The following is a 15,411-nucleotide window of genomic DNA, read 5'->3' on the forward strand; positions in this document are numbered from 1 at the left end:
TTTATGACAATTCTGTTTTTCATTGATCAACAACCTTCTCTGGAACTTTCTCTTGTCATCGGAGTCGATATAAAACCGGGCAGAACACAATTACACCATAATTGATATACGCTTTCACTTTTTGAATAAATAGTTAAAAGACATTTTGAGATAATTCAGAAAACTTAATTAATCAGCATGAATAACAGATTAGTTTTGACGAATTGTTCAGGAGGACACAAACTTACCAAATCATGCCTCTGCGAACATTATTCACACACATATAATATATATATATATATGTGTGTGTGTGTATATATATATGAGCACAGATGAAGAGTCCATTTCAAAAAGAAAATGTTTAACTGGTTTATCTGGTAACAATGGGAAAAAGTAACCAAGATAGATCAATCACAGGAACTTTATCATAAAACAATATCCGGTATTCTAAAAACTTCTCCAAATCTGCTACTAAATTAATACACAGAATAACTCATAAACTATTTAAGGGCAACTCACATATTTTGTAATAAGTAAAACTTTAAACAATATGATAAATTATATGATATTGAAGGTTAAATGAAAACAAATGGAGGTTATGAAATATAAAAGGTAAAACAAAAGAACAGATGTAAAATAATATATAAAATCAAGTTTAACAATAACATGTGTATAAACGGTGTTTTGTCTTGACTCGACTTCAGTGCAGTAACGTCCTGTGGCCACATGAGGGCGGTGTTGTTTTAACGGCTCACTCAGCAACATTCAATCACCTGTAAAACTCGTACAGAACAGCAAACGAGTGCTTCCGGTCAACGGGTTTTAAAAAGAGCTTTCTTGTAGATAATGTGAACAAATCGACAAACAAGATTCACAAGGAAACTTTAAAAACTATCGGCCTCCAAGCCAAAACAAAAACAAAGATATAAAATGATTTGTGTCGACTTTTGTATTGTGTTGTTGTAGGGTTTGAAAATGTTTTATTTTGACGGCAGTGACCGGAAGTGTCACACTGTGATTTCATCTGACTTGATAATGTTGTAGTAACTGACTGTGACCACTAGAGGGCATAAACAACATGATTCTAATAGAGATACTTCACAACCTACCGAAGTTTAGTATCATGTGGATTTAATTATAAATCTGTGGCATTGCTACATTAATATTTGATATCTTTAGTAGTTTAAAATTCAAAGGATATCTGTGGTTTCTTTATTTGCCGAATAGGTTTGACAGTAGGACTATCTATAAAACGACAGGAGACAATCTGATAAACATTTTGTTATAAACCGATTTGATTTGTTTGGATTCAAATTAAAAATCAATAATTTTTGGTACAAGCAGAAAATGTGAAGAATGATTAGTAATGCTCCACTTTATGTTTACACTGACATAAATGCGCCTGTTGAAAATGTTTTATTTTGACAGCACTGACCGGAAGTATCATACTGTAGAGTCTTCTGAAAACTTTCGGATTCAGTGAGCCACATACACAATCACACAACTTAATACCACAAAATATCATATGGCATATGTTTTTTTACAAACCCCAATTCCAATAAAGTTAATAAAACAGAATACAATGAATACAATACAATTCATTTGAATACACTACAAAGATAAGATATTTCATGTTCAAACTGATCAACTTTATTGCTTTTTTGCAAATATTAATTCATTTTGAATTTGAGGCCTGCAGCAGGTTATGGGTATTGGGTTAACTGGGATGAGTGGGAGCACAAAAGATAACCACAGCACCACGTCATCTCTTATGCCAACTGTATGTGTTCTTATCTTCTGTGCAAACCAATAAAGAGATTTAGAAAAATTATATTATGTATTTAATATACCCCTGGAGGTGCTAACATTGGACTGATTGGGCCCAATGGTCCCAACCCCCACTTTGGAGACCACTGAACAACAAGCTCCAGATACAAGATAGAGAGATAGAGAGAGAGAGAGATAGAGATAGATAGATAGAGAGAGAGAGAGAGAGAGAGAGAGAGAGAGAGAGATAGATAGATAGATAGATAGATAGATAGATAGATAGATAGAGATAGATAGAGAGAGAGAGAGAGAGAGAGAGAGAGAGAGAGATAGATAGTTACTTTATTGATCCAGAGGGAAATTCAAAGCATCCAGCAGCAGGTTACAAAGACATGACATGAAACATTTGTTACAAATTAAACCACAAAACTGCCCCCCCCTCCCCATACATATATATTAACCTGAAAAAAAGATTTAAAGAATACCCCTAAATGAGTCAAACTTAAACTGTGCAATTAAAAATAGACTTACACAAGAACTGTAGAGATCAAAATAAATGTGTAATTTAAAACAAGAACCTAAAAACAGTTGAGGACAAACTCTGTAATTAGACCTGAATATATAAAAAAAAGTGTTGACCCACTGAAGTTGTGTTGTTTATATATGTACAGCAATGTTTAAAAAAGCAGATAGTGCAGAGTTATCAAAAACAGACATTAAATAATGCAAACATTAAATTAAAGGTGCAAAGATGTAATAAATATGTTTCTTATCAAAGAGATAACTACCTTCGTATTCAATATGAATTTTTAACATAATATTTTTGCTGTTGATAAAGGATTTTTAATTGTATTTATTTCATTTCATTTCATTTCATTTCATTTCATTTCATTTCATTTTATTTTATTTTATTTTATTTTATTTTATTTTATTTTATTTTATTTTATTTTATTTTATTTTATTTCATTTCATTTTATTTTATTGGATTTTTCAGAAAATGCAGAATCGATGTTTTTATTTTAAATAAAACTCACCCGAGTGTCGATGAGTCGGTTAACGTTAAGAAAAGTCGTCCAATAGCTATCGACATTACTGACTGACAAAGCGATCTACGAACCAATCAGAGGCGTCGATACAGTCCCGTCTTTAGCGGGTAGACTTTCGAGCTGAAGCCGACAGAATATCGAAGTTGACGCGCTTTGTTTTGGTTATCGGGAAGTCTTCGGGATTTAAAATACGAGTTTCAGAACAATCTCTGAATCTGAACCCGACAAATGATGTCATAAAAACTAAAGACCCCGGATGTTGTTTTACTCCTTTCTCTCACTCAGTGTTCACAGTCACAATGCTAACTAGCTAGCTAATGCTAACGTAAGCTAACTCGACAGAAGAACGATGAATCGCGATGAAACAGTTTCCTCTTCTGTCGTCACGTCAGTCAGCTCGTAAACAAGAGGTCGGTAAGTGTGACTTTATAACAATATGACACAGTTCACCCTCTTTATGTCTCACTGTCACAGTTTCTCTTGAAGTGTTTCCGGTTTGTTTGCTGTTGTTTTGGGAGCTCAGACTAAACTCTGCTTCTCTTCACTGACTCCTCTCTTGCTCATGAGTGATGGATCAGTCCTCAGGTCAGAAGCAGCTCGTTTACAAGCACATGGTGTGGTGGGATAAAGCAGGGGCGTGAGGACGACCTGTGGAGGGGGGGGGGGGGCAAGGTTCAGGAGGGACCCCCCTTAAATATACAGTTCACTTAGCAGACGCTTTTATCCAAAGCGACGTACATCAGAGAGTAAGAACAACACAAGCAAGGATCTAGAAAAAAGGGAACAATGTCAGTAAGAGCAAACGATCAGCTTTGAGTCTGATTGGACACACAGGTGCTGACAGGAAGTGACCAGAGGCAAAGCACAACATTGAGGGCAGTTCTTGAGAGCTCTAATCAGTATAGAAACCATCTTATAAGTCGTCGTTATCAAACAAAAACCATCGTCATTACCATCATCATCATCAATAATATGGAGACCATCATCATTAAATTAGTAGGTATTCATAAAGAGCTGGCTCTTTAGCTTTTTCTTAAAGGTGCAGAGGGACTCTGCAGATCTAATGGAGTTTGGAAGTTCGTTCCACCACCGGGGGGCGACAGAGGAGAAGAGTCTAGTCAGAGACTTAGGACCCTGTTGTGAAGGTTGGATCAGACGGCTTTCATTGGCAGAGCGTAGAGGGCGGGAGGGAGTGTAGACCTGATGAGAGAGTTAAAGTAAGGAGGAGACGTTTCTGTGTCTGTTTTGTAAGTGAGCAGCAGAGTTTTAAATTTGATGCGAGCAGTAACTGGGAGCCAGTGTAAGCAGATGAACAGCCGAGTGTACTTTAATTTAGTACTTCTGCCTACAATCATGTTCTTAATTAATCAAACACATTCACTGATCTTATAGAAATATATTTATATATCAAAAGAAAATATTCAAAAAGTGTTCTTTAATGGAGAAGGGAGTTATAATGTAATCATATTGGATATCGTTTAACTCAAGATCTTTGGCACTAAATGTTGTGTGTTTATATTTAAAAAGAAAGCTGGTTTTAAAATGATCAACCAGTGACAGATAGAGAAGAGGTGTGATTTATTAACTTTAGACTTCTTCCCTTTCTGAAGTGGAAACACTCGGGATGTAAAGAGTCATCGTGATAAATCGATTCAAAGGCGTCAAGATTCACGTCGGTACTCTGAAAAATGAATCGCAGTAACCTGGTGAGCGTCAGCAGCTGTAGAGAGAGAAGATTTAGAAATTGAGGACGCACCACCTTTTAAATCGGAGGTGTGGAAACAGAAAATGAAAGAGGCGAGGCGATAACAGACGAGACAAAAACTGAAAATATTACAAGAAGACAGAGAACTACACAAATTTAATCCACACCACAATGAGAAGCTCCAAGGATTTTGGTTTCACTTTGAAAATGTTTTTCAAACACGCCTAAAGTGTTGAGCAGCATGGTGGTTCTCCTACATTTACTCACTCGTCTATTTGAAGACTCACTCCATCGCTCTGCTTAGAAATCTTTTCCTGGTTCTTCCAGATCTGAGTAATTATGAGTCTATGAGTCCCTTCTCCAGGCCTTTGGTTGGCAGCAGGTTACTGATCTGCCGGGGTCTGAATATACAGATTAGCTCTAAGATAACTCTGGTACAATGCCTCAATGGTATTTCTGTTTCATATTGTACATGGTGCCTCCACAAATAAAACAGATTAAAATAAATCTCACATTTTCCTAAAACACTGCTGCTTTGAACAGAGTGGCAGTAGCTCAGTCTGCAGGGACTTGGGAACCGGTCTGGAGGGTCGCTGGTTCAAGTTCTGGACCAAATTCCAGTTCAATTCCTGAGCACTGCCGAGGTGCCCTTGAGCACGACATGTCCACAGGATCCTGTTTGTGCGTGTGTGTGTGTGTAGCATCAGAATCGTTTTTTATTGCCAAGTACATACGAGGAATTTGACTTGGTGTTTTGGTGCGAAACAGTTAACAGAGGACTAAAGATAAAATTGTCCAAATCTGTAACAACAGAATGTAAAATTGAACTTCCCCTCGCAGGATTGATTAAGTTTATCTTCTTCTATAGCCAACATTCTCCTGGTTTGAATTTTCTCTCAGCAGAAACAATAAACATTTTTGATGGCGGTGGCTCCCGCCTCGATGGCGGATAAGATCATAGTCCTTGATGATGATGAAGAGGATTCTCCTCCGCAGTCCCGCTCTGCCTCCACCCTGTCCTCGCCTCATGTCACGACCCTCAGAGTTCAGCAGCCGGCCCCTACCCACATCACCAAGTCACCGTTTGCCTCAGCGAAGAAGGACGCACACGTCCTGCAGGCGGAGAATCAGAGACTGTTCACTGAGGTAAGCACAGTTTTTATTCCACGAGGCTTGTCATTTCTGACGGTGACAAATCGTGTAGCCTGGCCATAAATATGACCAGAACATGGTGAGATATCTGCTTGAACAACAGCAGTGTAACTTTCAACAGATGTAAAGGTCCAGTCCAGATCATAGAAGCATGTGGTCATGTGACATCGGTGATATTTTGTGAAATGGGAATAAATACAAGTGCTCTAAAACCCTTAGCTTTATGTCACATTGATGTGAAGATCAAGCACCTGATCCACAGAAGTTTAGCAATATGAACAAGCAAAGACATTATATAATAATGGAATAACAATGTAACATGCACTCTGTGAAAAAGAGTAACAAAGACATTTAAAAAAAAGCAGACAGATCACAGCAAAGAGGAGGAAACCAGCAACAAGTCGAAACATGAGGAGAAGCTGGACAGGCCAAAACCTTTAAGGGAATGAAGATTAAAATGAGATGACTGGATAACTCACTAACGTGTTGTTGGTGTGTCTGTGTGTGTTTGATGAGCGGGTGTGGTCAGGGGAGTAGAAACAAACATCTGAATGACAAACGTTAGTTTGGGAGTTGTGACTATGTCAATGTTTTAAATGTGAGTGTGAACTGAAGAAACCTGAATCTCACTGCGCTGATACTTTGTGTTTGATTACTTTTGTGTCCTCCTCCCTCCATGTTCCCTTCCTCTGTTCCCTTGACTCCTTCTTATAGTTTGCTTTACTTTCTTCTCCTAGTTTGTGGAGCACTGTTCAGTTCTCACTAAGGACTGCCCTGAGGTCTTGACCTTCCTCCAAGCCAAACATTCAAAATCCTCTCCCGACTTTCTGTCGTCCGTGGAGTTCAGGAACACCTTAGGACGATGTTTAACTCGCGCTCAGGCCCACCGCTCCAAAACCTTCGTCTACATCAATGAACTGTGCACTGTGCTCAAGCAGCATGCAGCTAAGAAGAGGCAGACCCTCTCCAAGGTCGAGCCTGGGCCTTGTACCTCAACGTGGAATTCTCTCCAGACTACCTCTGCTCTCCATAAAGGTAAAAACAAGACTAAAGATGAGAGAGGGGAAGAGGAGGGGGAGGAGGAAAAAGAAGGGGGCGCACTGACCTCAGAGGATAAACAGCCGTCCACCTCAGGGCTGCAGGAGGGCACCGAGGTCGACAAACAGGAGCAACAGGACGCAGAGAGAAAGGCAAACAGGGCATCCAGGAAACAGGTTTGTGTCTGAACACTACGAGGCTTGACTTATTGAATATTATAACGATGGTGAACTTGAACTTATTCAGCTGTGGCCTGTTGCTGCAGCTCTGAAGAAGTTCTATCTTAAGTTACATTGGTAAGTCCAAACTGAACCGTACCCTGGCTCCTCATCTTTGTCTTTTATCTGTCTCTCAGATAGCGTACCTGGAGAAACTACTGAAGGTGTACAACGATGAGATCTGCCGCCTGCAGAGGGCTGAGCTGAATTTGGACGACATGGGAACAGAAGACTCTTCGTACATCCAGGAGCACAAACTCAAACGCAAGGTCAGGATGCAGTTTAATGCAGAGTGGAGTTATAAAAGGATTGTTCATATTTATGAATATTGACGATCATATCGAGACTTGTTAAGGATGTGAATCTTAATTGATACTACTATCGATTCTTTTCTATTATTAGGTAGAAAGACGAGACGACAGTCTGGTTTTGTTTTTTTCTCTTAAAAATCTGTTTCATATTGTTTGAAAAAACAAACAAATTTCTCCTCCAAACAAATGTATTTATTCAAGTTTCTCGCCAAACCAAAATGTTCTTCTTTTTCTTTCTTTTTATGTTACATTTGAACACATCATGCTGATTGACCTTTGCCCTCTAGTCTTGACGGAGCCGACCTTGAACACATCATAAGACGTTAAGTCAGCGAACTAGCTTTGATCCCGTCGATATCAACATTAAATGAATATCTTTGATTAACGGGACTTGCTACAGAGTTTGGATGTGTTTACCACGGCTGCTCTGATTGGAGGAGGAGGATTGACCTGCAGCAGCAGCTGGAGTTGATAGTTGAGTTTTTTAAACCAAACAGTCAAAGTAGCATTTTGGTTGAATTTGATCCACAATGCTGATGTGTTGTTGGATGGCTATTACTCTTATGACAATGGATGTATGATCGTGCACCAGTGATTGATTCAGTGATGTGACTCGAGCTTTAACGTTACGCTACATGACCCAGTATACGGTATTAATAAGATGAAACATTATTGTCCGTTAACCTGGTCCTTAATGGAACTGAGTTTTGATCCCCATCCTCAATGAAAATGCTGCTGAAAGCTGAAAACAAAAGAGCCATCACACCAGGTTGTGTCACAATTAGTCACACCTGTCTCCTTCTTCTCTTCCAGATGATGAAGATTTATGAGAAGCTGTGTGAGCTGAAGTGCTGCAACACACTAACAGGCCGAGTCATCGAGCAGAAGATCTCCTACAAAAGCACTCGTTACCCAGAGATCAACAGGAAGGTAAGAGTACAGTGAATTACACAGCAGGAAAGTCAGATGTGTCATGCTGCTTTCACAAAACTCCTGAGGGTGAGCTGCATGTGTGAAGTCAGTAGACCTTCAGTCTGCTGGCAAAGCTCACAAAAAGCAATATGCCAAATGTTCAAGTCCACAGCTGTATAAACCTTTAAGTAAACAAAACAGTTAAGATTGAACTTGTTGCAGACACAGATTAGGACCCGGGCCAACATATATATATAAAATAATCATGAATCATTTTTGTAAAAGTCAACAAAAAAACCTTATGAAGAATGAATCTGTTCCTAATCCTTTCTCTCCTCCTGTCAGATTGAACGTTTCATCAACAGTCCCGAGGCACTAAGGAACCCTCCGGATTACCAAGACATCCTCCAGCAGGTTCTGCGTGCCAACGAGCGCCACAACCTGTGCCTGAGCCGGAAACAGCTGAACCAGATGGCCCAGGACGCTTTCAGAGAGACCGGGAGCCGCATGCAGGAGAGACGTCACCTGGACCTGGTGTACAACTTCGGCTCGCCCCTCACTGACCCCTACAAACCTGGTAAGGCTTCAGGCAGGGATAAAATCATTAATGTGGACTGACCCCAGTGACCGACTGACTGTCTGACTTCACTGGCAAAAAGACATTCTCTTCATTCTCCACCTTTTCTCCACCCCTCTATAAAGCCACAGACCCGGCTCTGTCAGACCCCACACTGCTGCGGAAGCTGCGCTCCAACAGAGAGGTGGCTCTGACCCGTCTGGAGGAGGTCATCACCAAGTACGCCGTCAAACAAGAAGACACGGAGGAGCAGGAGAGGATCCGTCGACAGGAGAAAGACCGCAAGGACAAAGAGGTATGAGAGCTCGGGCCTTTCTCAAACCTCTCCCAGCACACTCTCCCTCTCACTCTCCCTCTCACTCTCACTCTCACTCTCCCTCGCCCTCGCCCTCGCCCTCGCCCTCTCCCTCTCCCTCTCACTCTCACTCTCCCTCGCCCTCTCCCTCTCCCTCTCACTCCCCCTCTCACTCCCCCTCTCCCTCTCCCTCGCCCTCTCCCTCGCCCTCTCCCTCGCCCTCTCCCTCTCCCTCTCCCTCGCCCTCTCCCTCTCCCTCTCCCTCTCCCTCTCCCTCTCCCTCTCCCTCTCCCTCTCACTCCCCCTCTCCCTCTCCCTCGCCCTCTCCCTCTCCCTCTCCCTCTCCCTCTCACTCCCCCTCTCACTCTCCCTCCCCCTCTCACTCTCCCTCCCCCTCTCCCTCTCACTCCCCCTCTCCCTCGCCCTCTCCCTCTCCCTCTCACTCTCCCTCTCCCTCTCCCTCTCACTCTCCCTCTCCCTCTCACTCGCCCTCTCCCTCTCACTCGCCCTCTCCCTCTCCCTCTCCCTCACTTTCACTCCATGTGAGCACTGGTGTGGAGGGTCTGCCACACTGAGTGTTGTCCAAAACCTCTGAGGGTGGAGTGAGGGTGGAGCAGCATGTCTACACAGAAGCTGGCTTACTGAACAGGGAAGTTATGCGACGTCAGATGACATTTTCAGTTGAAATGTCAAAGCAGGACGCATTAAGAATACATTTAGATTCTTCTTCTCACCCACTCTGACTGAGTTTGGGATCAATAAACTACATCTCTCCATTTCAGATTAGCGCTCACAGCGTCGGCTGTTTTAGGTCGCTGCGCTCTCAATTCAACTTTTGGAACAGCGCTGCGCTCCTCCATGGCCCTTCTCCCTAACTGACCAATCAGGATCAAGACAGGGCGGAACTTCTGATATCAGCTTTGTAAACAACAACAATGATGTTTAAAGTAATCGGACTCGTCGTTTTTTCATGTTTACTTGGTGATATTTAATTGAATCAAAGCGATTCTTAAACAAACTGAGCTATTGAAGCTGACCTAACCAACCTACCGAGGGAAGCAGAAGTTAATTTTCGTAACCTAGCAACAATGAGCGCGGGTGAGAAGCACTCTGACTCTGAGGTTGTGGACGTTGCCAGCGCGAAAAATAAATAAAACGTTATTAACGGACACAGGCCCTGAAGCAGCCACTGCTGACGGAGAGCTGGAGAAATAAAACATGATTACTCTGTAATGCACTACAATGAGATTCTGATTTTGACTGTTTTCTTTTTCTTTTTCGCTCCCTGGCTCTTCCGTCCCCTCTGACCCCCACACCTTTTTTTCAGGGCCATAAATCAGAAAAGGAAGAGGAAAAAAACGAGGCCAACGGAGTGAAAGGGGAAGAAGAAGACGAGGAGGAGGAGGAGGAGGAGGAAGAGGAAGAGGATGAAGAAGATGATGAATCTTCAGATCCAGACATTGAGGAAGAGATTCAGGCCAGCACTCAGCAGGAAGGACCAGGTAAACACAGTTGAATCTGTTTGAAATTCAGAAGAATCCTGCAGCGTTTTGTCAAAGTGGAGTACAAAAAAACAGTTTGTATCCGACTTCTTTTCTTTTTTAATCTTCTTTTTATTCCGTTGTTTCTTATCAAAAGAGTTGGAGTTTAATTCAAGAGTTGACCGCTAATAGATTTGATTGTTGCACCTCCAGTACGGATCACCAGGACCTTGAATGGCTCATGAGGCGGTTTAATATTTCATCACACTATTTCCTCTTTTGTAGACGATGAGAACGAGGAGGACGACAGCAACGAGGCGGAGAACGCAGGTGACGAAACCAACAAGGACGATCAGACGGACGTGCTGTCAGGGAGCGTTTCTCCAGGGGACGAAGAAAACACAAAAGATGAGGATGAGGATCCTGTCACAAGTGGACTCAGTCCTCTGTCTGATGACAGCGCGTCCCAAATCTCTCCGCTGTCCGACATGCCCTCCCCCAGACACAGCCCCAGCCAATCAGAGCCAAGGCAGTCTCATGACCACGTGCCCCTGTCCAACGGTAACCTCACAGGAGTAAACGAGCCCGTGGATTCCTCCAATCATGTTTCAGTTGTGCTGGTTAGCACAAGCAAAGTCACTACAAACCCCTCGGAAGGCTCCCCTGTAGCAGCCAATGGGGTGTCTCCGTCACAGGATGTCATGATAGAAAGTTGTGACACACAGACAACGACCGGCACATCGCCGCCGCCCAGCCCCAGAGCCATGAGGAGCCAGAAGAGGAAGAGAGAGGATTCACCATCAGAGAACTCCAAGAAGCACATCATCGTCCATGACAGGTACGGTGAGGCTGAGATAGTGATTAAGATTGAAGGTATATAATGTTTCCTATAGTTGACGTAGTGCAGATCATTAGTGCTGGATTTTGAAGCCTGCATTCAGCTTGATTTGACAGACTTTAGTCCCAGATATGAAGTCAAAGCTCTTTGTTACATTTGTTTCTGCAGCCCTACCTCTGTGTCTCTAATGTCTCTGTCTCTCACCCCTCCGTGTTTCCCTCCTCAGTGAGGTAGACATCCCTCTGGACATGGGCGTTTTTAGCTGCAATTCTCCGCAGCAGGCCGAGTCCACCCGAGCAGACACTCCAACCCAGGAAATGGTCACCAGCTCACAGATGACACCGCCTCCCAAGAAAAACAAGGTGGGGGCACACACAGGGTGGTAAATGAGACTTTTGGGTTTGTTTGTTCAATGGAGGTCAGAGTGATCATATCTGATGTGTTTAAGGTAGGCTGGGAATCTAAACGCTCATTGGCTGTCGCGATACAGCGCCAAGAAGATTTGTCGCTCAAGTTGAAATGATAGATCAATATTCGATAGTGGGCTGCACCTTTATGCAGATATCTGTTTATAAAGAGAAATACACCATCGTCAGATCTCTGCAGATGTATGTCATTCAACACTGTTGTTCCTGCACACACCAACGCCTGCTGGTACACGATTGGTCGACGCAGCTCGGACTACAAATGCACTAAAAAGGAAGAAAGAACACTTCCCGTGCTGAAACTCCAGAGCCACAGATGTAGGATCTGTAAATGGAGATAACACATTTCCTAACTGTTCCTGTGTTTGTGTTTGCAGGTCAACGTGGCCACGCAGTGTGACCCCGAGGAGACCATCGTCCTCTCAGACTCAGACTGACCTCTCACTCTCCTGCAGGACTCCTCCCCCTCTCACCTGGATATATTTTTTTGAAACTACTTTTATATAGACCGTCTTTGTCTGCTGGCTCGTGAAGACTTGTTAAAGCTCAATCAGTGTTTTCCAATTCAAGACGTGAAGATGAAGTTTCTTCAATGACAGCAGCCTTTCACTCGCTGTGAGCGACGGGGGATCACTCTGAGTTTAGTACCTCGTGTCACTTGATTACATTCTACCAAACAGAAGCCCAGACGAGTTTTTGACTCGTGTTTTGACTCAAATAAAATGATCAATTTTGAAAGAAAGCTGCTTTAACTGGATGCTTTTTTTTGGGGAGACATAGATATCAGGGTTTTGGCGCTCTTTCTTGGATGATTAATTGTTGGAACTTAAGGTTGTGTGGTTTGGGAAAGATACCAGTGCCTGGAACTGTGCAGCGGGATGCGTGGCTTCGATGAGGGAGTTTTGTTTTCTCGGACACTCGACTGGCGAGGCCTGTGAAGCCTGGCTGCCTGTTTGTTTACATTTTTATATCTCAATCCAGTTTATTTCTCTAAAGGGGGGAGGGGAGTGGTTGTTTGTATGGGAATACATTTGATATTTGTAGAGTTTTATTTGCTGTAGGTATTTATGCATTGAATTAGTCTGCTGCATTGACATGTTGAACTTTACCTTTAAGTTCCTCCTCCAAACACTTTTCTGGTTTTTAGGTTTGTAATAAAAGTGAGTCATTATTTTTATTCAGAGATTTTTCTGCTGAAGGTCAGGTGAAAGGTTTCCTGATGGTTTTTGGTTTGAATCAAAGACTGTATTTACAAACGGACAGCGAGCCTCAGACTCCTGTTGAACAGGATGAAGCCAAAATGTCATTCATCCAACCAGAGTGTGCAGCAGGGACTAGCCGGAAGAGCTGCTCTATTGACACTTCTGCTGATTAATACACGCTTACTGTTAAAACAGCAAAGCCCCCTCAGGTCAGTACGGTCCACAGCAGAGCAGATTCTTCTCGGGCTGAAGGAGACACTCACGGTTGTGTAAGTTCTAGGACTCTTTTGTTTCTAAGATTTCCTGCTGTACTCTGCTAATCCGCTGCACACAGTACCGCAGGAGCCTCATTCGATAATAGAGCTGTCAATCATAACATGGTGTACTGTTTGATAGCATCAACTGCATAACTGAAATCGAGCATATGCAAACTGAAAACGATCATGTTATAGAAAAATGTATGACGTGCATTTTCATTTCTAAATCAGCTCTAAATCTCTTGGCTTCACTCGAGGCGACGCGTTCCGCTGTCCGTTCTTTTTACAGTCTATGGTTCGAATGAGATGCAGAAGACTTGCAAACTTTTCAAAAGTAAATCAAAATTTCTCCTGTCATCAATAAATCCACTGAACTATTTTGTTAGGCGTATATATTTGTTCTTTCTCTGTGCCAAAGGGATCAATGTTTTCCACAAACTCTTAAACGCATCAATGAGCCGCTTCATTTCAATATATGTTCCCATATTATGATCAACATAAATAAACTTTGATTTCTTTCTTTGTCAGAAACTATAGAGATCTCTTGTTAGACTGAAAAGCGGATCATTTTTGACCCTATTTTCCAGATTTGTGTTTTTTTAGGAATAGTGATGTTGGAACGTTTTTTTGTTTTGTTTTGTTTTGTCATCATGAGAAACGTGTAAAACAATCCCGCCTTGTCCTTTGAGAAGCTAAGAGAGAGTCCTCATTGTGACTCTGATTGTTTCTACCTGAACTGCTTCCTGTGGCTTCATTAACATTTACTCACCTGCTTCTCACAGTTTGAGCCCTCCACATAGACAGAGACGGCTCTTTTGATTTCTTTTTGTATTTATTTGAACCGTCTTTGACAAATTAAGGATCCTAAACATCCGACTACGATGGAGATCTCAACATATTGTCCTGATCCTGACTCTGAATTGTCATCAACAATCTGAAAGCAGATCTGTCTTCCCGACACACGAGGTGATTCTGTTTCCTCTAAATTCTCATTATGAAGCAGAGATGTGATTGCAGATGTTTCCTCCTGTTAATACACTGGGTTTTCAGATACATTCATGTTTTTGTGATTTGCTGTTACAGGCCGTGTTGAATTTGAGATTTTATTACGACCTGTGTGTGTGTGTGTGTGTGTGTGTGTGTGTATGGTGTCCCCTGATGAAACTTGGGTCTTACAGCATTGACTTTGTATATCTGTTCCTCACCACGTTATTTCTTTTTTCCCCTCTCTGAGTCTCATTTAAATATGTTTTGACGAGCAGGTGAAATTGCATTTTGGGGCTAATTCTCTTTAGAGTAACTAGAATGTAGACCTGGGATGTAGTTGTTGTAGCTACGACCCGTCAGGCCTCGTTTATTCAGAGGAGTGATCCATCGTCCACTGTGAACTTTTTCTTTTTTTGATAATAAATGATACTTTTTTACAAACGGCCTGTGTGTGTGTTGCATCCAAACAATCCGATCTCAGAGAGCGAAAAGCCTGATCCCCCTCTGTACACAGATTAGTCCTGGTGGGATTTGGATGGTGTTTCTACAGTGGAGGTTTCTTGTGGTTTGTGGGGAGAGCAGATCCTCAAGTTTGGATTCTGTATTGAACACGTAGTTGGATGGGAAGCCGGTGACGTGGTGTTTTGGATGTGTTTCTATAAGCTCTGAGGGATCCCGATAAGGAGTGTGTTACAGTAACGCAGCCTGGAGGAGACAAAGGCGTGGAAAAGTTTTTTCAGGGTCTCAAGAGAGTGAGCGACGACTGGAGTTTAGTAACGTTTCTGGGATGGTAGAATGAGGTCTTGTACAGATGTTTGATCTGGGCCTCAAAGGTCAAATGAAGGTCAAGTTTTACACCCAGATGAGAAGTGGATGTGTGGCCAAAGAAGGTTATGCTGATTATGTGAAACTTAAACTTATGGAAGTGATACTGAAAGATCAACAGTTTACAAAACATTTAAATATGTCAACAACCTCATCAGATCCAACTTCCCTCTTTACTGCAGAAAAGGTCCGTCATAGATTATAGTGTTTTACTCGGTCTTGGTCTCGAGAACACTTTTTGAAGGTCACTTTTTGAAGGTCTCGTTTCGTCATCGAAAGCATTTTCACTTTGGTCTCGGACTTGGATTTTAAATCAAGAACACCACTGACAGACTATTTGTCCCCGTCATTACTTTGATATAACAAATAACTTCAGTTCATTTGTAGTTCGATTTG

General features: G+C 42.2%; 1 protein-coding gene across 4 annotated transcripts; it reads left to right on the forward strand.

Annotated features, from left to right (window-relative positions):
• The first annotated feature begins 2,867 nt into the window (after nucleotides 1-2,867).
• daxx (death-domain associated protein) lies at nucleotides 2,868-13,594 on the forward strand. Of its 4 annotated transcripts, none has more exons than XM_020661299.3 (11): nucleotides 2,868-3,206; nucleotides 5,398-5,643; nucleotides 6,387-6,863; nucleotides 7,043-7,174; nucleotides 8,030-8,146; nucleotides 8,474-8,705; nucleotides 8,831-9,000; nucleotides 10,328-10,502; nucleotides 10,767-11,319; nucleotides 11,546-11,681; nucleotides 12,122-13,594. In XM_020661299.3, exons 2-11 carry the CDS (start codon nucleotides 5,419-5,421, stop codon nucleotides 12,179-12,181), a joined length of 2,277 nt encoding a protein of 758 aa, XP_020516955.1. In that variant the 5' UTR covers nucleotides 2,868-3,206; nucleotides 5,398-5,418; the 3' UTR covers nucleotides 12,182-13,594. The 4 variants fall into 4 exon arrangements, with proteins under 4 accessions (XP_020516955.1, XP_065804067.1, XP_020516956.1 ...); XM_065947995.1 differs by having other exon boundaries at nucleotides 5,401-5,643; XM_020661300.3 differs by having other exon boundaries at nucleotides 2,868-3,202.
• The last annotated feature ends 1,817 nt before the right edge of the window (nucleotides 13,595-15,411 follow it).

This window comes from Labrus bergylta, chromosome 19 (assembly GCF_963930695.1).
Source record: "Labrus bergylta chromosome 19, fLabBer1.1, whole genome shotgun sequence".
Classification (NCBI taxonomy): Eukaryota; Metazoa; Chordata; class Actinopteri; order Labriformes; family Labridae; genus Labrus; species Labrus bergylta.